This window comes from Microchirus variegatus (assembly GCF_963457635.1).
Source record: "Microchirus variegatus genome assembly, chromosome: 2".
Lineage (NCBI taxonomy): Eukaryota > Metazoa > Chordata > Actinopteri > Pleuronectiformes > Soleidae > Microchirus > Microchirus variegatus.
In genome coordinates this window covers 27,302,913-27,330,008 of record NC_139803.1, presented here as the reverse complement: position 1 = coordinate 27,330,008, position 27,096 = coordinate 27,302,913, and the positions used below count along the sequence as shown (strand labels likewise).

The 27,096-nt window shown below is 41.3% G+C and overlaps 1 protein-coding gene across 1 annotated transcript in view; it reads left to right on the top strand.

Annotated features, from left to right (window-relative positions):
• LOC310939431 (ADAMTS-like protein 1) overlaps positions 1-27,096 on the top strand; it is a gene marked incomplete at its 3' end in the record, with an annotated part of 97,757 nt that overhangs the window by 62,965 nt on the left and 7,696 nt on the right. Inside the window, exons 3-16 of the mRNA XM_083904186.1 lie at positions 4,291-4,418; positions 10,259-10,304; positions 10,668-10,904; positions 12,009-12,135; positions 12,790-12,864; positions 13,985-14,142; positions 16,619-16,730; positions 16,824-16,962; positions 17,422-17,472; positions 17,557-17,761; positions 18,696-18,843; positions 18,954-19,038; positions 23,322-23,674; positions 24,935-25,064. Of these exons, the coding sequence (XP_083760312.1) occupies positions 4,291-4,418; positions 10,259-10,304; positions 10,668-10,904; positions 12,009-12,135; positions 12,790-12,864; positions 13,985-14,142; positions 16,619-16,730; positions 16,824-16,962; positions 17,422-17,472; positions 17,557-17,761; positions 18,696-18,843; positions 18,954-19,038; positions 23,322-23,674; positions 24,935-25,064 (1,994 nt within the window). The remainder of the gene's footprint in view (positions 1-4,290; positions 4,419-10,258; positions 10,305-10,667; positions 10,905-12,008; positions 12,136-12,789; positions 12,865-13,984; positions 14,143-16,618; positions 16,731-16,823; positions 16,963-17,421; positions 17,473-17,556; positions 17,762-18,695; positions 18,844-18,953; positions 19,039-23,321; positions 23,675-24,934; positions 25,065-27,096) is intronic.

Below are 27,096 nucleotides of genomic sequence, written 5' to 3'. Positions count from 1 at the left end.
ATTGGCCAGTGTGCCAGACCTGAGGACTCGTGGGGCTCGGATACCCTGGATTACTCCCCCCACGTTTACACATCACACACTCTCCCAGCCCTCCTCCCTCCCTCCATCCCTCCCTCTTCTTCTCCAAATTACTCCTGAGGAAGAACGGGAGCCATTCAGAGAGGAGAGGACCAGCAGACAGGACACACTGAGTGACCCAGAGAGGAGCACATCACACATCAGGAAACTCATCATAGCAACACAACAATCAGGCAGAATTGGGAGTGATTGTCTCACACATTTGAAAAGGCATGGAGCAAGATTTTTCACCTCGCAAGTTAGTGGTGATGGCTCTTCTTATCCTGGTAATGTCCTTTTTTTTGCATTTTGCTCCTGTAAACCTTATGCATAAATGAACTATGTATTCTATGACGTGTCTTCATGTGACCTGTCTTGCATGTGCTGAAGTTCCACCATGTGTATCCTGTGTGTTTTTGCTGAACAAAATAGTTTGACTTTGTCACACACAAGTGCTCCCAAGGACTCCCTGTGACTTAGCAATGACGGCCTCTCTGCATGACAGTGAGTAAAGTCCAGCGCCGTGCAACGCTGTGGGGAACGGACGACAAGAGATTCAGCAGATGTGCAAATATCATATGTCTTGCCGACTGAAAAGGCCATCGTGTGTATATTGACTCAGTCTGCAAAAGAAGGCACCAGAGTCAGGTTTCTTTTTTCCCTGTCGAGGAGTTTTCCATCTTCAAGGAAAATGTCCTGCGCCTCAGTCCCGCTGACAGGTGACTTAAATAGAATCTGTCCATCAGAATAACATGTAATGTGGAGGTCGGTGTTCTAATACCGTATTCTCCGTATTCTCATTTCCTCTCTTCCAGTTGATTTGAAAACACAGGATGGGTGACAGCCATAGTTCCCTTGTGGTCATGTGTTTTTCTCATCGTAACAGAGCCAGTGAATCAATTAGTCTAAATATACATCGCTTTTTGTGTAAATGGAGGAATGTGAGGTGGCTTGGTGAGTCGTCTGCTCTCTGCATGATGTGTAAACGATCAGAGCGGGATTGGTGGGATGTGTAGTGATGGACGATTAGGAAGCCCCCTAGTGGCTATAATAGACCGTATGTAAAAAATGGACATAGTTTTGCGGTTTGGAAGTGGGATGGAAGTAGTAGTTAGTCACTTGTAGGCAATACCACAGGTATCTACCGTGAATTGTCACAATGGCCAGTATCAGGTCTTTTTCAATAGAACATGCTGTCAGCTTTGAAAATGATATTCAACAACAGTGTAATAGACGCTAGTGTCCTCCGATAGGTGATTGGTTAGAGAGTATTTCTTTGAAACTGAAAGCTGACATGACACTGGTCAAATCTCAAATCTGGAGGCTTCACAAAGGGAGTTACTTTTGCAACTTGAAGCCAGTCTATGGTGTTATTTGCAACCTTCTCATATACCGCAGCTCTGTTACGTCCCTCGGCGTCGCCTGACTGACATGCAAGGTACCATTCCATGTCTGAAATCATGAAAAGCATCCAAATGCAAAACCTGGTGTGTTTTAGATATGGAAAGATACCATTTGTGTCTGTAAAGCCACATCTAGGGACGTGACAGAGCAGCAGCATATGACACTCTTGGTCTGAGATCTTGCTGTTATCTGAGGCTTATTGGATTACAAAATCCAAATCCCAGCAGGACAATCCTCTGACTAGTTGGAGCCTTTTGTTGCTTTCACCAAGAAATGGCATCGTCATCAATCAATCAACCTCTTCATCACTATCCCTTCATCTTCTTCCCATCCTCTTTCTCTTTGTTATATCTCTGGCCCTCTTGGCTTTGCAACACACAGCTATAATTGAATGCAACATTTTCACCAGTTGCTTTTCAATAGGAGAATTTAGGTGAAGGTCTATCCGGCTGCACAGAGAACTGACTGCCTGTATTTATTTATCGTAGATCCAAACACAGAAATAGTTGGCCCCTGCAGAAAGTTGTGCCGTTTGTCGATATGTTTGGCGGTACGCTCCACTGGCAGGATGTTAACGTCCTGCTGTTCCCCACTGCTGTTCCTCACGCATCATCAGCACTGACAGGCATTCATATCAGTCCCTGTACACTTTTAACAGGGTGAATCAGCGCGTATCGCATGGGTGTTTTTGCTATCATGACCCAAAGAAAATAATCAGTGTAGTGCTATTATCTTGTATCTGCTTTCCTCTACCCTCATTCATCTTTGTAGACTGAGCGCAATGCCTTAGAGGGGCCAAAGAGGTCAGAACAACTTGGCAAACCAAGATGTTTCCCTCTGAGTCTCAAAGGCAAGCTGGACCTTCAGTGCAGTGTGGTTAAATCTTTTTCAAGCAGGTGGAGTTTTCACAGTACCTCTGCTGTTCACTGTGTCCAGAGAAACTGAGTTTGTGCCTCAGATTTCCTTCCCAGTTTGCAGGATGTATAGGATTTTTGTCAAAATCTCGCTTCACGGTGGAAGTGCTCAACAAAACTGCACTTAAGCAATTCATATTCACCCACGACTCTGAAGAACCAGGAGTGCAGCCGAAATGGTCCAGTTATTGTGGCAAATGATCATTTCCAAATCCACTGCTTTGAAAACGGCACAGAATAGCAGATTAATTTACTGAATGTGTTTGAACCTCCGGCTCACTGAGCACATTCCTGCTGCGTAGGAGGTGGATGATTTTTTTCCCCAGTATTAGCTCCAAGTTAACTTTTTTTTTTTTCATTTTCCAGGTTTTCATCCATTTCACATGCAGGTACAGAACCACATTTCCCTGCAACTATTTTCCCACTGGCAGCTTTGGAGGAGAATACCTTCTCCACCAAACTCTCTTCTCATTTTAATCACCTCTGCCCCAAGATATTTATGTTTTCGGTGCCGTCTGTCTGTCTCTTCGCAGGCTTACTCAAAAAAAGGACTTAACCAATTTCCATGAAATTTTATGTAGGGGTGCGGCATGACCCAAGGAAGACCCATTAAACTCAATTTGGACTTAAAGGGGGTGGACACTGGAATTTGTTTGGCTTTTTAAATGTTGGCATGTGCACTTTCTTTGCTCGCAACAGCCATCAGTTCTTCTTCTCACTTTGCCTGGTATTTAAACACTCAGCTCTCTCACTTTATTCAATCAGTTCTTCAAAGGGCACCGAGGAGAGTGAGGCTGCTGAGTAAGAACCAAGATAAATAAACATAACTCACATGCTGCCCCACTGTAGATGATCCACACCACATGACAGTGCCAACCTTTACAAATAAACCTCTTCATTCGAGCAAGGTGATTCTGACCAGTTCAATCTGCTCCAAATGTATAAAAATCCAGAAGATGAGAGAGAGATAGGGTGTTGGAGAGGATCTTTTTTTGGCTGTTGCTTTACATCTGAGACCCACATTGACCCTCCAGTCTAAAAAAAAATAATCTTCCCTTAATATTGATTTTGGGCTCCACAGTTATAGCCATGTGTCTCCTGCCAGATACTGTATGATGCAATCAACAGAGACACACACACACGTGAGACTGAAACCTTAATCTGGGACTAAGGTTTCATAATTACACAGCATGACTCCCGACAACTGAAATATGTGCTAAGGGTAAAAAGTAAAAAAGAGCTTTTGATTATTTCCTCTTCACCATGCGTCTCATCCTGTGTCACATACACTCCAGTTTTGTTTTCAGCAGTTGTGAGGAATTCAGTGCAGACTCCTACCAACAGTGTTACTTTTCGTGTGTTGTCATCAAAGTGTTTCAAGCCTGAATTTCTTCATGTTATGTGTTTAAGCTGGTTATTGTACATTTGTTTTAAACATGTTTTGCACATAGAGATCTGGTAGCTGATGTCACATACAATGCCCTCTGGCAGGAAATAACGCTGTTTACCCCCTTTAGATGTATGAGACAACATATATATCAGGCAATATGTCACACAACTTGTCTCGTTGCTGGCCATTTTCATCATAAAAGTGAAGATGGTGGATAGATGTGCCAAAAACAGTTGGAGACAGGCTCATCTCAGTGGATTTAAAGTGGGCCTGACAGGCTGAATTCAAAACTGGTCCCATTAATTTATGCTGCATCTTAGGCTGCCAACATGGCAGTTCATAGTAACCGAGTCAAGCGATGTCCAGTGCTCTACAGATGTGCGTGCGTCACTGTGCTGAGGGTTTTATCTTAACTTCAGCTGCCGCGAAGTGAACACAAATGAGTAAAACTGGACAGGCTTCACACACATGCACTGTTTGCTTCCAATGCGTCCCTGATGTCATGTCTCTCCCTCTCGTGTGCAGAGCTCTCGGACAGCGAGATCAGAGGAAGACAGGGACACCCAGTGGGATGCCTGGGGATCATGGAGTGAATGTTCCCGTACCTGTGGAGGAGGAGCCTCATACTCCCTCCGACGATGCCTCAGCTCCAAGTAAGGACTGCAGCGAAAGTATAAGAAAATGTCATGCAATATCTCCCATTTTGGCATATTTCCATTATGCAGTTCTGGCATGGCTCGACTCACCTATTTTTTGCTTTTCCATCATACATAGTACCTGGTATCTAGTGTTTTTTTGGTACCTGCTCTGGCGAGGTTCTAAGCGAGCTGAGCTGATACTAAAATGTGACATCGACAGACTGTCGGCCAGTGCTGGTCAGAGAGTGTCGTGACTGGAAGAGTCATGAGAGTCATTTGGTTTGATTCAAACCAAACCAATACCAAACCGAGTTGTGCGACAACTGTATAATGGAAAAGCGCCATTAGTTTCAATTTTGTAAATGTGAGATATTGAAAACTTGCATGAGAGTTCGTTATAATATTCTAATACTACGTAGAAATGTCATCTACTGCATAGATGTCCATCCTGGAAGATGGATTTATCCTCTCTGGCTCTTGTATTTAAACGTTTTTCATTGCGAGTCTAAGGACAGAGGATGTTGCTGTGTGTGATTGTAAAGCTCCCTGAAGCAAATTGCAGTTCCTGAATTTGTGTTATGTCACTTAAATTGATTTGATTATTTGTTGAATAATTATCATTGTGAATTACAGCAATTAATTGAATTACTTGGTACTAAGGAAATAAACTACAATCACCATGCACTTTTAGTGTCAGCTTAAAAACATGACATATACTATTATAAGCTTTATTATTATGAGCCATATTTATAGCTATATTGTATTTTATTTTTTGAGTCCTATTTTTCAGCGTCAAAAAAAGAGATGATTGCAAACAGCATAGAGGAAATGAAATGTGTCATTTCAGTTTTTGGTCTCATAGACTTCAAGATAAGTGGAAACATTTCATGAGCAGTTTGCAAGCTTGTGCTCCAACGACTATCTGAGGTAAACTCCACTTTTTAAAAAAAGAATAAAGTCCTGACTGGTTTCCATTAAAGTGCCATATCATGGCTTTAAGATTCAAGACAAGGAAAGAGGAAGGGGAATCTTTTATATTACAGCTTTTGCCAAATAAATCCAGACAGCATCCCTAATAGTGTGAGTCAATCTCACCAATCTCTTGGTTCCCATGATCTGAGACTGTTAAATATCCCTGAGGGGTCAACTGAGATCACTCGCACATCCACCTCCTTTAAATGCAGAGACAACCATATGAGCCTGAATCTTTAATTCATTAGTGACAATAGGGATCTCATTTTCAGTAATGACCCCGGACATGTTTCTCTACGAATGTGAGCAGAACAATCAGTGGCGGTTGCCAAAATGCACGCCACTTTTAATTACTTTCTTCTTGCGATACAGTTCTCTGCTCGCAGTTGGCCTATTGGTTGAATTCCCACTGCTCATCATCTTGGCTTAAGACTAGAACTTGCACTCTGGACCTCTCTGTGCTTTCATCCTTTTGCCAAAGTCACCCAATTGGTTAGATCTGAAGCTAACCCAGTGGGCTTCAAGATTAAAGCTCTGGGCCAAGTGCTCTCGGCAAAGTGGCCAATTACAAATGGATATGAGGAGCAATGGTGAAAAAAAATGAGACAGAAGGAGGGTATGTTTTCCATAGAAATGTTGTCACATTTATAGACTGGGAAATAGCTGCACCGTGACTTCATTGCATTCCTGTATTTTACTGTTCCCAGAAAGTATCGCTCACTCAGTAAAGGTGGCCAGTTAGCATTGCTGCTAAGGTCAAACCCTGTTTCTCTGACAAGCGCTTTCAGTGGGAGTGACCAGCAGTGACTGCAACAGCCCCCGATTGTTAAACAGTGCAACTGTCTGGAGACGCACTGACAAAACAGCAAAGTTCACACTCAAGGTCACAACTGAGATGCACTAGAAGACGCTTTCAGCTGTTCGCAACCATGACTCCATCCTCACTGAGAACCAGGCTAAAGAGCATTAGGCCGTCAACATCTTAAACTCAAAGTGACAGACTCCTCCCACTCTTCTCTACTGCTCTGTAAACACCAAGGATTTTATTTTGTGATATCAGCAGCTGCCGTGTCTCTTTGCTTGCCCAGAATGTTTTGGGGTGGGGGGTGGGGGGGTTGGGGGGTCAGGCAAACCTCAGATTGCTACTGGCTGTAAAAGCAATTGACGTTGTTAAGAAGTGTTTGGGGTTTGAGCTCCAACGTGAGATGTCAGGAGTGTTTGTATATGTAGACGTACACGCTCGCGGAAGCCCCCGGAGCGGGTATGTTTACAAACCTGTGTGTCCTTTGGCACTCGCAAGCATGTATGGGGTTCTTAAGCAAATGGTAGAGCCCGCTGTCCCACCTCATCCCACCTCACCCCACTGTTGCGTGGGAATAAGAGAGCAGTAGCGTGGCCCTGGGTGGCAGATCAAACAGCATCATTAAAAAGCACAGCACAAGGCCCCTTGTGTGTGTGTGTGTGTGTGTGTGTGTGTGTGTGTGTGTGTGTGTGTGTGTGTGTGTGTGTGTGTGTGTGTGTGTGTGTGTGTGTGTGTGTGTGTGTGCGCGTACAGGACTCCTTGGATAGAGCCGCTGTGCAACACCCACCAAACCAATACCACTCCAACTCTCTGACCTCTGAACACACACACACACACACACACACACACACACACACACACACACACACACACACACACACACACACACACACACACACACACACACACGCGCGTACGAAGGACTCACTGCCATTGCGAAAAATGCTAGACAGCCTCTCAAACGGGTACATGCACAGGTACAAGTACAGACTAAACACAGATTGCCTGGCCCTCATTAGTCTCACTGGCACAACACACTTTATCATAAGCGTCATTATTAACAACAGCAAAGCCGGTTTGAGGCAAGTGTAGACATATGGATTGGGTGTCATGGCAAAAGAAAGTACCACTCTGTTATTTATGAGGCTCATGGTTGGCAAACACGTAACATATTTGTCTTTTTTTGTCACGTCTTTTCACATATATAAAGAGGCCCCTTAAAATGTATTTAGATTTTTAAGTAATTTTTAAGTAAACTGGAATAAGAGAGTCATGTAACCCATTAATCACCTTCCACCATCAGGAAATGAAAATAAGCAGTCAGGGAATCCAGTTAGGTGTTATATGAAAAATACCACCCCTAATTTAGGATGTTTTTACTATTTACTGGTTCACTGATTTGCAGAAATTATAATAGGCAGTGGCTTTAAATGTCTGTGGTGTTTTGGATTCGAACCAAATGCATACCACAGCTGTGTTTAAGGTCTATGTTTAAAGGTTATGGTTGTTAAAAGGGAATTTTCTTTAAGGCAATGAATTGTCTAATTACCGTGGGCTTGGCACTGTGATTATGTGGCATTACACTATATGGGACCACCCTCTGTGTCACTCTTAACAATTTAAGATTATATAGATGTCAAATATATTCTCAGATTGAGGTTTTTAAATGACACCTTTTAGACTCCTTGACTCACAATCCATAAAATGATCCAAATAAACCACTAAGCCTCAAATAAAGTGTAAACTGTAATACGTTGCTTTATAGCCAATTAGCTACATGATTAGGGCACAAAGCACAGTTGAATCTTATGGGAATATGACATTGCCATCTTTAGTCCCAGACCAATGCAACTAGCATAGCTAAAACATTTAGGAGGGGCAAATGTATCAAGAGAAGGCCACTATTTATCTTCTTAAGGAGATCACATTAATTTGCGCACTAATTTGTTTCCCGTAAAGTGAATATTTGGACTTCTTTTAGTGCCATACAGCATCTTCCATCACCATGTGGTGAACACCGTCCATGTTTTCTTGAGTGGTGGCTGTGACCGGACTGCTCGACCTTGGGTGATCTTCAAGGCTCTCCCTGCCCCTCTTGAATTCACTTGCCCACTATGACACAGTTGAATGTCCTTGGAGGCCAACCTCCATTTTTCTGCAGATGTTTGGTGACACACGACCACGGTTCCAAATTGTATCCATGTTCATAAAAATGTCTCTACTACAAATTTTCCTCAAGTCCTCAATCAAAGCTGTCAAACATGGGTTTATCTGTTAGTTGTTAGTATCAGAAAAGACTAAAAAATGGATGCATGCCTGGTTTCATTGGTTTGGCATTACTCCTTCTTAGCCAGCCTATGAACTTCCAGCCCACCCTGAGTGAAATTTGAAGGTCCCATCACATCTCCTTCAATCTACCTGCTGCAAGTGTATCAATAATATAGTGGCAGAGAAAATGAAGCCAGGCATGTCCTGCAATATGATAAATTATTACTATGTTTGTTCATGTCTGAAAACTGGTATGCTACTCTAGCCTTGTGTGTTATTGTCTGATCAGCAAATTCTGTGTAATTGTGACTTTTGTGTATATTTGGCAGAAAAGCCAGGGTCACAGTCTGTGAGTTATGTGTTTTCTAGTAATGACCTCCCTTAATTTACGATGATGATGTTTAGACATATTTCAATTTTTAGGAAAAACTTTTTCAGGCCCTGCTTCTTCACAGTCTACATGTTGTTCCCTCCAAATTCAAGAGGAAATGAAAAGGGATATTTGTTTTATTCCGTTTGCCTCCCCAAAGAAAACCATCTACACTATATATATATATATATATATATATATATATATATATATATATATATATATATATATATATATACTGTGTATATATATATTGCTCAGCCCAGCATGACTTTCCACACTGATCCTGATCTTTACTACCTGTCTTTCAACTCTTGCTCTTTGAAAGTCTCTTGTTTTGGGTTCATGACCTGCTGTTTGGTTTGGAAGAAGGCACTGTCTGAATTTGTCACAGGGTCTAATGTTCTCCTCTGCCACGCGATCAACATTCACTGCTCTGTGGAACAATATCTTTAAAAAAAAAAATCTTTCAGCCCTCATTTATGTGCGAGTCCAAACTCTCTGCAATGTTGCCTCCAATCATGATTCCAGATTAGCTAAGGACCGATGACACTGGAATTCCTCTTGAGTTACAAATCTCAAAAGACGATATCCTTTGATTAGTGTCCTCTGGGGTCCTGGATAATTGGCCTATCATAGTCACCATGAATGGTTTATCATCACTCGGCATCAAAGCACCAAAGAATCCTAATTTCAAATAAGTGCTTAACTCCATAATTTGGGCAGAGACGCTGCAGATTGTCATGCACAGAGTCATGGTCCAAACTGCTCCAATCTGTTCAGCAGACACAGACTGCAGGGCTCTGCTGTGTCTACTTCACTACTCTGTGAGCCATAATGCTGCTTTATAAAGCTAATAGGCTTAAAGACTTATTTTAAGACTGGTCACTATGACAAATGACAGCATTATTCAGTCAAATAAGGGGCATGCTTGAGCATGTGAGTTTTTAGTATGTGTTTTAAAGCGCAACTAAACCCCTGAACCGCCTTTGTCAGGTGTAAACCAGCGTATGCCATTCGTTGATTGAGGTGTAAATCTTTAAAGTTTAGTGTATAGCATTGAGTACCTACTGAATTCAGAATTTTCCTTTGGCTATTCATGGTTTCATCACACTCTTTCATCACTCTCTTCAGCCTCATCAGTCAGTGCCTTTACATGCATGTCGTGTTCTAAGGGTTAAGCACTAATCATGCATTTCCATCACCTCTTCTAAAATCTCATATGTCTACACCTACTTTTTTAATGTATGCACAGTCATGGTTGGTTGCCCATCCATCACTGCAGGATTCCACCCACCGCTCAGCAACTTTAATGAGAGTCAATGGTTGAAATACCATGCCAGGTCACTGGTTTGCATTGGGGTTTGTTTAATCACTTACCCACAAGGCCACAGTTCGTCCACATGCTCATTTCTTTTTTTCTTTTTTTTGTGTCATCTACAGGATTTGCGAAGGGCAGAATATCAAATATCGCACATGCAGTAATGTGGTAAGTTTAGCAAACTCATCTCTATGTGATGGATGTCCGCAGAGCTTTCAAGTGGTTTTTTCGATTGAGATTAAGTGATACGGCAAACAGCGATAGAGAGTTCAGTGTGGTGGAACTGTGAAAATATTCCCGAGTATATGGGTAAGAGGTATCATTTTGTGATCTAGGATCCTGTTGTTTGAAAGAAAGTGAGGAGTTATGGAAGTGAAATGGTAATCTGGTAATTACATGCTCCAGTCAGAATGATCTGCGACACCATCTTCTGCCCATATATAGAACATTTTCTTTGCATTTTACATATAAAAAAATATCACTGTGTTGTTATGTAAAGTGAGGTGATACTCTTCCACATCTTATTCTCAGGACTGCCCTCCAGATGTGGGTGATTTCCGTGCGCAGCAGTGCTCGGCTCACGCTGACGTGCGATACCAGGGTCAGTACCACGAGTGGCTGCCTGTGTACAATGACCCGGACAACCCGTGTGCTCTCAAGTGCAAAGCCAAAGGTTTGGGCCTTGTGGTGGAGCTGGCGCCCAAGGTGCTGGATGGGACCCGCTGTTACACAGAGTCCTTGGACATGTGCATCAGTGGAGTCTGCCAGGTAGGAGACCGACCCACATTCATTTCTTCTCATTTTGGAAATCACAAAATGTACTTGTTGTAGACTCACAATAATTGCGGGAAAAAAAAGGTGTCCTTTTTATATACTACACTTACATACCAGTGATTTGTGAGCACCCACAGGCTTCTTGAATCAACTTGAGGTAAAAATATGCGGAGCATACAAAGTATTTCTGCTGCTTGGTAGGATAAAAACTTTTCTTCGGCTTCAACATCTGGCTGATATTAACAATTGACATACTGTATTTCAACTTTTATGAAAATGCATTTTATGGTTTTACTGTTTAAATTTGATCAGGAATGGAATGACAGCAGAAGGGAAATTCTGTCTAAAAAACATTACATTCAACAATTACATTCATGTATTTAATCCATTTGTTTATGCTCATCAAGGCAACAGCTTATTTACTGGTTTGCAAGTTGACAGTGACTCTGAATCCGAAAGGTAGTAAGAGAGCAAATCATGGAGAGGGCTGGCTCATGCTTACATCACGACATCTGCTTTACAAATGAATACCCGATGAGAAGAGTTGAGACTGGGATTTTGACTGGCAGTCCAGGAAATAGTTTAGAATGCATATTTTCCCGCTTGAATGGAATTACGTCCCAAGGCATTGTGTGCGCACAGATACACGAGGATTTTAATATACTCTCTTACCGTGCTTAAAATCACACTGAGGTTTTTGGTTTTCCTGACCGACAGAGATTGCGGAAAAACTCCATCAATCAACTGTGGATGGTCGAAGATAATATTTAATAGAAAACAGTGAGGAGCGTTTTTTTTTTCAGCCGTGATTGGCTCACAGTGGACGTTTCATGCTGTTGTGATTCTATTATGAGTATGAATATGGAGGAAACGAGAGCATTGTTTGGATCATTTGATTATATATTGACATTGTTTGAAGACAGACATTCTTTTTAAAGTCTACTAGAAACAACACGCGTTTCCATTTTTTCCTCATATTCCTTCTTTTTTTTCATATTATTGCATGTATATCGTGTATTTATTGATCCTATTTTCTGTTTGTGAGTCTCTGTTTTTTTTTTTTTTTGGTCATTGTTCAGTTTTGCCTTTGTGTTACAGATTGTAGGCTGCGATCATGAGTTGGGGAGCACGACGAAGGAGGACAACTGTGGTGTCTGCAATGGAGACGGCTCATCCTGCAGACTTGTACGAGGACACTACAAATCCCAGCATGCTTCAGGAAAAAGTAGAGTCTGTTTATAATAATCCCAGAAATTAACTCTTTATTTTTAACGTTAGTCCACTGTTTTTTTTTTCACATGCAAACTTTGGTCATATTCTGCTGAGCAACAGCTGTGTGGTGTCTCCTCTTATTCTGAGAGAAGCTTGACAGAATAAAGCCAGATGACTTCATCTTGGTTAAGGCTCAGCCTGCAAAATTATATATAAAAAAAAACCAACTAAAATCTCAGTTACAACCCTGTGCCTGACATTAAAAGACACTGGCATTTACTGGGCAGAATATCGACTGAAAACCGATATATTGCATTGCATTATGGGAAGGTTTCTGTCTCCACTTGGTTTAGAGAATTCTTTTGTAAATATCTGTGAAAGTAACACCCCTTTGATATGGAAATGCAACACAACATTTATAGAGCGACACTGTAAAGCTACATTTGAACTTGTTTTGTTGAATTTTACTATTATTGTTTGGATACATGTATCAGAATAATGTGTATTTGTCCAACACAGCTTTCTTTTATCGCGCTGTCAAAGCACTCAGTGGCTTGAGTGGACTGATAATGAGCTGTGCAGCTTTTATTGCATTTACAAAAAGTACTGATTATATATGTCTTCATGCCATCTCTCTGTGTGTATCTTTGTGTGTCTGTCACCGAAGCTGAGGACACAGTCGTCGTCATCCCCTACAAGAGTCGTCATGTTCGTCTTGTTCTGAAAGGCCCGGATCACTTGTGTAAGTCCTGGTAGGTCCAGGGTGCCCTTCCATCCAAAACAGTTGAACAGAATATTTCCTTTTTTTTTTTATGTTATACTGTATTTTAGTGGTGTGTGGCTCCAAAAAGTAGCTCACCCAAATATCAAGCAGTAATTAATCTTATCCATGATAATGGTCAAATACGTTGCCGTCATAGATATCTACAATAACCATTCACATACTGCAAGTAGAGTGGACTTGCAGGGATTCGAACCCACCTTCTTGGTTGACCCACTCAAACCCACCCATAACCATATTGTATTTCTCCCTCATAAAAATTGGTTCTTAAAAGTGACTCAGGGCAAAATAACCAGGAAAGGTATTTATTTCTCCGGTTTGCTTTGGCTTTGAGGCGATGTTGGACTTCCAGTAAATATCACTGATGTCAAAGTACTGGCACCAAACTCCTAACTGAATCAAATTGATAACAAATGTTCCATCTCTCCACCTATCCTCTCCTCTATAGTCGTTTCATGAGCCAGGCCAAAGCCATTCTTTTTCTGAATGGACAGATCCTCCATTAAATATTTCCCCAGCTCTTTTCTGGCCGCGGGCACTTAAATTGTAACCATCTGTCGGCAGACGACGATGACTGCTGCCCTTTACTGCTTGTTCCTGTGTTTTCCCATTGTTTTTGTTTTAAACGTCTTTGCTGGAATCACACAAGACCTTGTTAGGGCCAAGGTTGGCGTGAGGTCAAACAATGGAAAAAAATGCTCAGTGCAGCGCTGGCATGTTCGCAGACCTACATGAGACTCCTGGCACTGCCAAAGCGAGTCTCCCTCTCTCTCTCTCTCTCCAAACGCAACAACTACTCCGCATGTGAGTAACTGGATCTGATTGAAGAGCTGAGATGAATGAAAGTCATCCCTGGACTATCTCGACATTTTAATCCCCTTGCACTTCTTCGCACTCATTTTCAGTTTCACATAGATGAAAGATTAAAAATGTAGACATGAATCACTATGATCCTGTAAAGAGGAAACTACTGCAAATAGAAACTATGTCATTGCAAACGAGGCCGTGAAGCTACTGTATCTGTTTTCTGTCCAGGATGTGTTCATTGTGCTTTGAGCTTTCTCCTCTGTTTCCTCTGCAGATGTGGAGAGTAAGAGCCTTCACGGGCTCAAGGGTGAATTGGTCTTCGATACAACTGGGCAGTACCACATGGACAACACCAGCTTGGACTTCCAGAAGCTTTCTGACAAGGAGATCCTGAGGATCACTGGGCCACTTGGAGCTGACTTCACTATCAAAGTAAAAGTTCAAACAATTTTTTTTTTATGTGATGAATGAATACAGTCTTAGTTAGTGTCCCAGAGCTCTCATCTTTAACACCACCATTATAACAGTTTTTTGGAGAACACAAAAGTTCATTCAAGAGTTTAACATTGTATTGACTAATTGTGAATTTCGGTGGTCAATATTCATTTTACTCAGCTAAAAAAAGTGACTTTATGCCAAAAAAAAAACACACACCAACACTTTTTGGCTCATGCCTTCACCTGGGTGTGGAGATTTGATCAGTTTGATGTTAAAGCAACTGACACACATTCAATTGAGATTGAGATACAGTAAGTAAAGAAAAGAAGTAGAATCAGTTTAGAGAAAATAAAGTAATCTGGCCGATATCAAGATATATTATAAGATAAAGCAGGTTCAAACACTATTATTATGGGTAAGAATTGCCAGAGACACCATGATATCTTATTATCACAATAATGTGATGTACTGATTATATGCAAAATCCTATATTGCTATAAACTCAGACCACAGTCCGGTGAGGGTGCAGCACTTGGCACCATCTCGTGGACTGAAATATTCATTTATTTCTTTTTATGCTAATCCACAAAAACTTTTGTTTAAACTAATTCATTACTAATTGGTGTCTCAGTGTCTCAAAAGGGATATACGGCGGTAATATTGCCATGCAAAATATTGCGATATTTCACTGTACATATCCCCACCCCGATATATTATCATAAGTTAAAACAACTTAACCTCCTTCACTGAAATACCATGTGTCATCAAGCTGTGTTCACGCACATTTTTGTACTTTTAGTTGCACCAGTCGTTGCCAAAGCCAGTGATTATTGGACTTAAATGAACCAGTAGCCTAGAAGCAAGACTGTAAGTGTTGCTCAGAACTGCTGTAATAGTTGTGTTCACTTATTTTTTACTGCTGCCCCCAAGTGGCCAAAAAAAAACCCAAATAGTCATTACAGGTTTACAAAAAGCATTTGGTGAGCAAAGTGGTCACATTGGCAAGTCAAGCTACTGCACTCTTTTCTCATTCAAATCAAACCCGCAGTGCTCAGGCGTCTCTTCGGGGCTTCTTTCTCTTGCAAATGATCCCAATCAGCTTCACTCCGCTGACGAGCTGACATCACAAGGACAAGTCTGTGCTCTTTTCCGCAGCCTCGCTCAAAAAACTGTATCTCGTGCGATGCACAGCTCTGAAAATAGTGCACGACAGCCAAACTGTGCTCTGACGGCCTCGTATTTCCATGAACTCCGGGTGAACTCCTGCAAGTCGTGCTCAGTTCAAGGCAGAACTGACTTTAGATGTTTACATATGAAGATATTAGATTATATGGAAGCCACTTAAATATTAAATGTAAATGTCGATTTGTCTGTTTGTTTGTTTTTAAGGTGTGTCACTGATAACAATATGAGCTTTGGTTTACTTTAGGCTTACTAATGTTAAAAAAAGGTATTGCTGTCAACTAACTCTTGATGAATGTGATGTATTACCCTCAGAGAAATGTTCTTATACATATGGTCATTTAAAGTAAAATTTTATTGTAATATGTTATAGTAATTAATGACACAATGATTATGACATCTTTTTTTTGGCTCTATTGTACACATGCACACATAGTTTTCACATACACATTGTGCTCAGAGATCGGGGCCAAAGTGTTGACATTGCAGACCCCGGACAGGGAAACGCCTGTGAAAACTTCCCCGTCATAAACATGAGTCAGAGGCGGACAATAAATAGAAATGGGGTAGATGAAAATATAAGAGGCTATAAATGAATACTTTTCTGATCTATTACAGCTCATGTGGCTGCACTGGCTGTGAAAAAAAAGCAAAACACAAATAAAAAAAAAAGAGTTCCCTGGCTGTGTTTCCACATACGTAAATGTGGTTGATTTTTTTTATGATTTTATCACAATTTAAACACAGAATCACATTCAAGTTCCTATATATTTCAACCTATTTTACCTTTCAGTGATGGCTACAAACAAATTAGGACTTACAGTCTATTTTTCAGCATGTTAAGCCCAAAGACTCTAATGTAAAGACATCATCAGCTCTCAAATTTTTTTATTGATTATTTTCTATTTTTGGTGACTAACAGCTGTTTGACCTTTGAATTAAATATTTCTGCTTCCACTGGTGTCAAATACTAAATCAATTGTCAAATATTTTGATAATCGCTTAATCGGAGTGTTTTTTTTAATAATTAAAACAAGTTCAGCTTCTTAAATGTGAGTATTTTCTGGCTTCATTGCTCCATATAACAAAGAAATATTACAACTTCATCATTTTGCTTTGTGGACAAAACAAGACATTCGAGAACATCAGCATTTTCAACAATTTTCTGACATTTATGGACTTGATGAAAATGAGTTGTAGTTCTATAATCGTTACATCTCTTATGCCATAACCTTGAAAACAGTATTACGTATTTTAAAGCTCATGCCCTGAAGCATTTCTTTTACAGGTACAGTTTACCAGTGGAGCAGACAGTGTGATCCAGTACATCTACTATCAGCCCATCATCCATCGCTGGAGAGAGACTGACTTCTTCCCATGCTCTGTGACATGTGGTGGAGGTATTCCTGTCCTGCTGGCATGACAAAAAAACCCTTAGTACTTAACTACCCAAAAATATTTGTAGTGACATACTTTCTTTCTTCTGTCTATAGGTTACCAGTTAACCTCGGCAGAATGCTTTGACATACGCAGTGGCCGAGTGGTTGTGGATCAGTATTGTCATTATTACCCAGAGAATGTCAAACCTAAACCCAAACTGCAGGAGTGCAACATGGAGCCCTGCCTGGCCAGGTGAGAGAGTGGACTCTTTGTGGGATCAGACTGGACCAAACAATTTTTTGAAACATTTTAAAATGCATACATGTTTTAAAAATGTACTGCATAACTTCATTTATTGCAATTAATCTGCATGTTTTTGCTGTAAGGCAACATTGCTAGCGCTACACCACCATGTGGCCCATGCATAGCTTTTAAATATAAAATGTCTGTTTCATTCAAGCCATTGTCAAAATCAGCTCCACACAACGTTCTCTATGTCTCTTCGTGGTGTTTAGACCATGTGTTGTTGTTGGAGACATTACCACACCGTGCAAAGAAATTGAGACAGCTGCAAACGTGTTGGACTATGAGTGAAAATACAAAGAAGCACCTAGAAAAAGTTTCAGAAGTAAATTCTACTGCTGAAACATCTCTCAGCAGAATGTCATGTAATTCAAGTGCCTAAATCTTTTGATCGATTTTACCTTTCAGTGATGGCTACAAACAAATTATGCCGTATGACCTTTACCACCCCCTGCCCAGGTATGTATCTAGCTACTTTGATGCAGAATCCGGGCAATGCAGTCTCCCAGTATCCTCACAACATGTACATTTCTATAATGTCAGATGGGAGAGCAGTCCCTGGACTGCCTGCTCTACTTCCTGCGGTGGCGGCATCCAGAGTCGCGCTGTATCCTGTGTGGAGGAAGACATGCAGGGAATCATTACTGCCACTGATGAGTGGAAGTGTCTCTACTCCCCAAAAACGGCTATCCTGCAGCCCTGCAACACCTTCGACTGCCCCACCTGGCTGGCACAGGAGTGGTCACCCGTAGGTGCCCTTTTCTTACTCTGTCCCTGGTTTTCAATTTTAACGTGGTGCTGTAAAGTATCACAGAGTTTGGAATGTTTAGGAAGTTTATTTAAAAAAAAAAAAAAAGTAAAGAGATGTGTCTTTGTTGCAAATGGTGGTTACCACTTGGGAAGTCAAATACCAGCAAATGGATCATTTGTCTTGGTAGTGTGCAGGTCTCTCCAGTGGGTCTCAATTAACCCTCAAGGTTAAAATATATATGTATAAAAATATGATTAATTTGCTCATGGGGGAAACAAAAATATACCAACTGGAAAAATTGACCTATTATTCTGACTTCAGATGCCAAGCAGTCCACTCAACATGGTCAGAACTCCTGCAACTGCTCACGTTCAAACACAGCCCCGCTGTGTGATTAAGTGAAGCACTGCTAACCCCACTCTGAGTGTCCTTCACCACCCTTGAACACACCATCCAAAACACACAACGCTTTAATAAAAACCCACAAGTCAACAGCACACATGGAGTTCTTTAGCTTACTGTGCGCCATTCACACCCTGGCTATTAGGATTCTACATGTGCATCAATCTGACCTTCCTCCTTAGTTTACTCTTGTAATTAAGTTTCATCCACCATAAATGCTCCACATGACTTTTCCCGTTGGGATTTTTAAACTTCATCACTTATACCGGCACAAGGCGAGGGAGTCAGATTTGTGGCCTCCTAAAAACCTGGGAAGCTGTTTACCTAGCACATTCTTTCTTTGCATTTAAATGCTTGTTTTGGCCAAGGATAGACGAAGTTGACTTCAGAGCAGAGAGATTTGGATGGTTTCTTTCTTTGCTTCCTTTTAAGTACAGAGCTCAGGGCACAGGAATATGGCTCAACAAGTTGACCCTGTTTCTGTGTTTGCCAGTCATTACTAATGGACTATATTGGCTTTTGTCATCAGTGCACGGTGACGTGTGGACAGGGCCTGCGCTACAGAGTGGTGTTGTGTATTGATCACAGGGGGCTCCACGCCGGAGGCTGCAACCCTACTACCAAACCCCACATTAAGGAGGAGTGCCTGGTGACCGTGCCCTGCTACAAGTCCATGGGTTAGCTGTGTTTCACGTTTTAATGTTTTTAATATTATGCAATTGTTAAATGAAGTAGGATTTGTCTTCGTCTTAGTTAAACCTTTGTCCTCTTTGATCAATTGCCCTAGATACCCTTCCAGTTGAAGCAAAACCTGTGTGGCGTAAACAGGCCATTGAGTTGGAGGAGGAGATCACAGTGACTGAGGAACCAAGGTAAGCAATCACACGTGTTTTATCCCTGTTTTTGACTCAAATCCTTTTAAACCCTTGCCCCAACCACTTGGTCCTAAACCTCCGTTTTGCACACTCAGGAGTAGGCATCGGGTGTCGCAATACTTGTCGATTAGAAGGGAAGAGTGAAGTGTGAGAGCTAAATATACCTTCAAACAGATTTTTTTTCCGTACAGAGGTATGCCACAATATATTCCCCAGATTAGCTGAATCTAAGGAGACTGTTTCCATCATAAAGCTAACATTGGTTAGCAGGTTGTATAGAGCTCCGGACGTCACATGACTTGGATTCTATGAACCGCCATGTTGGCAGCCTATGATGCAGCAAAAATCATTGGGCCTGGTGCTGGATTCAACCTGTCAGAGTCCACTGCGCACTATAAATCCACAGAGATCGACTCAATATATTTGATCTTTATAATGCCCCCGGGGTGCCTTTTTACGAGTTTGGAAACAGCCGGTGAAGACATTATTCCAAACCCGTAGTATCCTGACATCTTCAACTTCCTGATTAACTTCCCTTCATCTTCCTCCAGAGAGTCACTGAAAATTTACAGGAGCTTGGAGGGAAACAAATGGACTCAATCTGGCTTTGTGACAAACATTCAATTCTGGAGTTTACCGGCTAAAGGTTGTTGTCACTGGAAGGGTAATTTGCGTGTTCGCAAACGTTAGCATTCAAAATTGTTGTGTAAATAATTGCTGAGCTAACGTTGCTGTGTAAACCAGCTCTTGGTAAATCTAGTCTGAGTCCATGATTTACCAAGGGGTAATCACCAAATCCGTTGCTTGTGGGTTCCCATCTTTTTCTTCTGCTCACTGTGAGCACATTTCATAGCACCAGTTCACCTACACCATCTTTCTGGATGGTACAACAGCTATAACTCATTGGTGAAGAGACAAGTTGTCTGATATATTGTCTGATTCATGTGTTGTCTCATATACACATCTGCAGAGATGAACAGTGTTGTTACCTGCCAAAGGGTTGTGTGACGTCAGTCGGAGTGCCGCTTTGCTTCAGACATGGGCATAATCATTTCTATATAATAGTGATGTAACAGCTGACAGTGACGTGTGATGTTCTTGAAGGGGGGTTCCATTTAGTAGAGGTATATTTCAAACCCTACCCCTTCTAACTCAGTTAGACCCCCTTGTCAAGTGACAAGGGGGTAAAAATGAGAAATGGGATTGGTTCTTTGGCTTTTTATGGTGTTCAATCCCAGAAGTGCATATCAAATAGTTTATTTTACAGTTTATACTGACATTCTGCATTTTAAACAGTTTCCCTGTGGGTTTTTTTTAAGATTCCTAGCACACCCTGTCACCCAGATGACATAGCCAGTTTGGAACCTCAGTTTACTGTCAGTGGTGCTAAAGCTTTACAAGGCTCTTGTGGTTCACAACCCTGAAAACTCATTGATTTCCCCTTTTAAAGAATTATTGTCACGCTGCAGGGGTAAAGAAGCAGAAGTCAGGTCCCAGATATACAGTTTCAACAACACATTTTACAATCCGGCATTAAAGATTTACCTGGAGGTGAAATTGAAGGAGACAGGACCTGGTGCTGCCAAGAAAACCACGTTTGTATCGTGGTTGTGTTCATGTCAAGTGCCATTTTCGTCAACTTTGGCATCAGTGTGAACAGCCATAGCCCCCATTTATTTCATGATGCTTTTCAAAATATAAAGCACTACACCTGGGCAAATCACTGTCAGACATGATGGCAGAACAGTTTTGTCACAACATGTACTGAAGTATTCACCCTGGCTGAAGATGCAATACATATTTGATACTATGACACTTTATTTAACAATTGTCAGGTCTGATTAAAGAGTTTGTTGTATGAGGTTATTTAAGGTAAAAGGTTAGCAGAGTGTCAAAAAACCATCACACTGTTCAATCACTAGCTACCAGCATTACCTCAATGAGCCCTTAGATGTTCCAGATGTTCTTGTCCCACATATCAGTTGACGAATAAAGGCCGTCCTCAAAAGATGGACAATGTTTGGACTCAACCCACTGTCTTGCATGACTTGCATTAGTGACCATGTTAGCCAGATCAAAACATCTGTTGCTTTGACTTATCTTTGGAGCATGAGGTGGGAAGAGAGAATGGGAGCAAGAGAGAAATGCCAAAACATATGATTGTGCTCTAACGCCAAAAAAAAGAAAAAAGTCTTTCTTCCAAAAGCACATAAATATGTGTGTATAATATGCAGCCATCCACAAGCCAACAACAATATCTGCCTACCATATGGGGCCAGGTTACGGATGTGAGAGAAAGGAGAAGGAAATTCCTGTGTTAGACTTATTGCACTTCCATTGCCAGACCTTGTGCCTGCTCTGAACCACCACTGTGCAACTGCTGAAAAAATTAAAACCATCTTTGCTCCAAGTATTGGCCAAGTTTTTTTCATTTTTTTATTTTCACATTACCATCACCGTGAGTAAATAAAATATGTCCACTGATGGAAATTTAATTGATATGATTAGCCTAGGCATTTGGCAGATATTACACAAAAGTGTTGTTTCCTCCCATGAATGAAATCAAGATTGTTTTTGAACCCGACAGATGTACTTTAACTATGCATGAAGATAAACATTTCTGTGGGTTCACTTGTTGACTTAATTGTTCCCATTCCAAGGTCTAACTGCCGGTGATTCATTTGTTTGTCCAAAACATAGTGAGTCCTTTAGCTCTCATAAAGAGCCGCGTTTGCTGTAATTATGAGCTCTTTATTGAGGCATCTTATAAAACAGCAGGGTGCTCTTGTGTTGTGGTCAGACTGCTCAGCCAAGGAAAAATGCTGCACAGCGGTGCAAGCCGCTTTGTTAGTGTTACCTTTGCATGTACTCTGAAAGCACGATATAGAAACACCACTATGGTGCTTTTATAGACCCAGTACGTCCAGTGAGTCACTCACTGGAACAGGCAGGCTCTGGGTAACAGCCAATCAACCCAATCAATCCACCAGCCAGTTAACCCACCAATCAATCAAAATGTATTAATTTTGTTTGCCTATTTTCACATGATCCTTATTTGCCTCATTGGGCTTAACAAGGTGTAACATCCTCCAGTGTGCTGGTGTTGGAGGTTTTAGTTTTGTACTAGTTAAACTTTTTACAATCATTGTTTATAAGATATATGGGTTTTTTATCGACAACAGATAAAAAAAAGTCCATCATGGGTTTTTTTTAGCTTACAAGTTGAGGCACTAAGGGCAATACAGTTATTGCAGTGCTTATTCTAGATGTGTGCTAATATTTAAAAGCATATTAACTGATTAAACCTATATGTGGTGCGCTCAATCCTAAACAGGACAGCTGCTGAAAAGTGCTGTCTCAGCTTCACGCGAACAGTATATTGGGCAACCATCACGTCAAAGCCATTCAGACTAAAGATAAACAGACTAAGAGAGCACCTGCCACACATAGTGGTACAAGTCCTGTTTCATCTTCAAATTCCTATATTTTGACGAGAGAAATCCTCTGCAGCTGAACAGTTAACGAACTAAAGAATGACATCAAACGACCTCTATAATCAAATGGCCCCTATAATCTCCTCAAATGCCAGCTCTAACATCAGTGAACCATAATGGAAAAGTCTGGAAAACAAGGTGCGATGTAGATTTCCCCCGCTTTATCCTTCATATAACTGTGGCATTAATTTTAGCCTGTGGTTTTTATGAGCATTCCCGAGTTACTTTGATTCCCACGGAGACCGTCAATTAAGTCTCTAGATCAACTAGGATTTTATGCATCTTTCCATCTCACACGTTTCGGATTTATGATTCGTTTGCAAAGTGTGAAAAGGTGGCGGTTCAGTTTCTGGGTCGTAGCTTTCACTCAACCTTGAGAAGCCTTCAGGCATTCATGAACGGCAATGATCTTCATTTCCTTCACTGATCCTTTCTTTGAGATGAGGAAAGATGCATATGAAAGCTGTTTATCCATGAATGGCTGACCTTAAGTCTTCACAGCTGTTCAATTAACCACAGCAGGATGAATACTAAATCCTCAGTGAGTTTATGAACTTAGTAATGGATGACTAAGATCTATATATAGGGGCAATGCTAAAAACCTGTGCTAACTACTTTTAAGTACTACTGATTTGGAGTCTCACATTATAATTGCATTTCTAAGCCTGATGTCATAGCTATGTGAAGAAAACTTCCTGAACGAACAGCATGCTGTTTATTTTAATATGCCTTGTGGTGAAACACGCTCTGTTTGCTTTCTCATTCAACCTGACCTCGTATCCTCAGCTTCATCCCAGGTCCCTGGGAGCCGTGCAGCAGGACATGCGGTGCCGGAACCCAGCGACGCAGGGTCAAGTGCCAGGTGCTGCTGATCTTCTCTCAGAGTGTGGCTGACCTGCCTGATGATGAATGTAAGGGGCTCAAACCCACAACGAGTCAGCCCTGTTACCGCACTCCCTGCTCTGGTGTGTTGGGCCAAGAAAAAGAAAGCAAGACAGAGGGGGAGAAAGAGGAGGAGGAGGAGGAGGAGGAGAATGAGGAGGAGGTGGTGGAGGAAGACGGAGAGACACCCCACAGAGAGGAATTGCACGACTGGGAATATGACGGCTTTACGGAGTGCTCAGAGAGCTGTGGGGGAGGTATGGATCACTTCTGCCCACTCTAATAACAGAAAGTAGAATTCTCAAAGAGTACTACAAAGGGTTTGCTCGGAAGTTGAAACATGAAAAACAATCATGTTTTACAGGTTTACTATGTCTATTTGACACATTGCAAACATTTGCTCCATGGCCTTTAAACCATCCAATAGTTGTTGAGTTGTTTCACTCAAAGAACTCATGGATACATGGCTTGTAGGAGATATGGCACTTGAGGAAAGATCTGGAGATTATGTCCTGCAGAGGTTGAGTGATTGTACCAAAATTTCATGGCAAATTATCCTATTATTCCAAAAAGTCTCAGAACAAATTCGTGGACCATACTTGGAGCCATGTTTAGAGTAGAAGTGAATTTCTGTAGAAGTATCATCACCCTAATATTTGAACTACAAGACACCATTTTCATTTTTTTAAAGTCCTGCTATTATGAGCTTTGAAGTAAGTTATGTGACGTTAGATGCTAATAGATGGAGTCCCATCTATTTAAACCTAGAGGTCATATGTCACAGCAGAAGTGAATGCCGCACCAGACAGAAACAGCTTCCCCTAAACGATCTGTCAACATTTGTTAAGGCCTGCTTTAATCTCCCCACCTTCACATCCAGATCTGTATGCCTGCATCGTGTATTCATGTCTGCTTTCGGAGTGTGCATGTTTAAGTACATTTCTGCACATGGGTGCAGGCTTTTGTCAGTGTCTGTGCATGTGCACTCACCCAAACTCAACAAACTCCTATCCAAGGACGATTATAACACTGGTATCGGATGTCTCACACACACACGCACACACACATACCCACACCCTGAGGGCTGTGCTCCTGTGGACCATCACACCAGTGTGGCATTTGAAATGCCGCCCTCGCTGTTATTGTCCCCAACATTAGAAGGAGACTCTAAGATTTCAATTACGTTGCTTACAACATGACCCAATATCACACCCTTTAAGTTTATAGGTCAGAAGTTTAGCAGGAGGCTGTGCTCTCTGAGATACAACCACAACTTGCTTTTATACTGTTTATGTGTGAATGAGATAATATGTGAGTATGAGTAAACAGTATGTGTTTTATGGCTGCAACCATTAATCAACTAATTGATTCTTGATACTTCAAAGAAGCTCACTGATTTCTCAGCTTCTTAACTCTTTCTAAAATGTGAATTGAATGAAATGTGAATGTTTTCTGGTAAGAAGACTTGTATAATGGTCATCCCTTGTGCTTGCTGTGATGCTGCTGTCTAATCACAGGTGTGCAGGAGGCTGTGGTTATCTGTCTGAATAAGCAGACCAGAGAGGCAGCAGAGCAGAGCCTGTGTGTGAGCTCCCGACGGCCCCCTCAACTCCTCCAGGACTGCAGGACACAGCTCTGTCCCCCCAGGTACAGAACAACCCATAAGCAAGCCCACATTTTATTTTCCGTTGGAATGTATAGGCAATTGTATGAGAATTTTCAAAGATTCTGAATATGCATTTGTCATTTATCATCATTAATTACTATTAATTGCTGTAAAGTAAGGTAAGGTAACTTTTATTGTACCCGTGGGTAGATTTGGTAATGCAATTGGGACGTAGTTCACCAAAATAAGCTGTAGGTGGCGCAAAAGCCAGTGTCACAACAGAAGGATAACTAGGAGCAACATGTACATTTTATGGTATGCCAACTTTTCCTCCTCCCTTGAGTGTTAAATATTTAATGCAATATTTCAAGGCTGTGTTTTCTGTGTTTGCATTGCAGGCTTATGGAAACACTTTGAGACGTTGTTTGAAACTTGTTTTGTATCAACATTAAAAACAGGGCTGAAATCTGAGCGTACTCTGGCTATGGCTGAAATCCAACGAATTATAAGGAACAGGGACATTCACACGCTACGATCTATAGGCCCAATGCACCAGGGTTCTTCCACCTGCAACTACTTAACTCTCAGGCTATCAACAAACACACATCGTAATGCTTGAATCAATCAATCTCTCCTAATCACCGGTTGTATATAAAAGAGTTTCAGGTCCCTCTAATCCACTTGTCTCATCTTAAACCACTTCAATCAGAATCATAATCAGAAACACTTCATCAATCCCAAGGGGAAAGGTGTGTCAATTAATAAACCACTGAGACAACTTGAGTCCAAATGATACTGAAGCAAGATGACAGAGATGGATGGTTGTGTCACTGAGGTCAGGAAATGAAGCCAGTGGGACAGCTTGTGTACCCTGGTCAGAATCAGGATCATATGTTAGTGGTAGTTTATGCTGATGTTCACCTCTGTCATTGTCTTTACAGGACCTTTAGAGGAATTTACTTATACTGATTCCCCCCTACTGCTATAGTTAGCATTATGTAAAAACTGAAGCAAAAAAACTCCACTCCACTTGCATGAATGCATTTATTGAATTCATTGTCAATCTGCCCTTTAAAATATGAGCTACAGAGGGAAGTTTAACATGCTTGCTGCTATGATACAATGTAAATGCCATTACAATGTTTTGGATACGAACCACCAAATCAGCAGAATTCTGAGTGGAAACCCCCCCGCAGTACCTTCTCATTTATCCACCTATTATTAGGAATATGCAGTGGATGGACATTGTGGATTTGCTATGTGAAATTGCAAATATTAATGGATTTTTGTAAACCAAAATATACATTAGTCATCATAACCAAATACCAGAATGATTACAGTATAGTGGCATGCTGTTTAAAATATCATAGCCATGGCTAAGCGGTGAGTGTATTTCGCGGTTGGCCATACGCTTCAAGTTAAGACCGCGCACATTGTTGGTATTCCACCACTCACTCTTGTCGGAAAAGCAAGAGGCTTGCAGCCTGCCCTTGACTGTTTTTCCAGGCCTTGAGTCTTGTTTTTAGGCACAACAAATACTGTATTGGACTTGTTTCCTTTGGCCCTTTGCTTCCTCCCTGAGGCCTCCTCACCCTCCCATATTAAGCTACACTCTCTGGATACTGTTCCCTCTAAAGGGAAACAGCCATAAGATATAGCTTTGGACATGGTGCCGCTCCAGAACCAAGCTTCGTTCCCAATTTTCCCCAGTCCCTGGACACTTGAGTCAACATGAATAGTTTTAAAATATCACCTAATCTGTCAAGCAAAAAATACATTTGCTGCCATCTTTGTCAAAGCCAAAGCTTTTGGAAGCGTCTAAAGATTTACTGACTCGGTGGACATGTGCCACATAATTTTCAAGACAAATAAAAAGGTAACTTTGATCACCCTGCTTGACGCTGTGTTGGACAATCACATGCATGTTGTTTCATGTAAGTGATTGGGAAATGTGGGTGAAGAAATAATGCCATAGGGATATCTCAAATGTCACTGAATTCAGGCCGAATGTATCTTTGCCAGGATATGGTTTTTACTTTCATGATTTTATTTTCATGATATTACAGATTCATA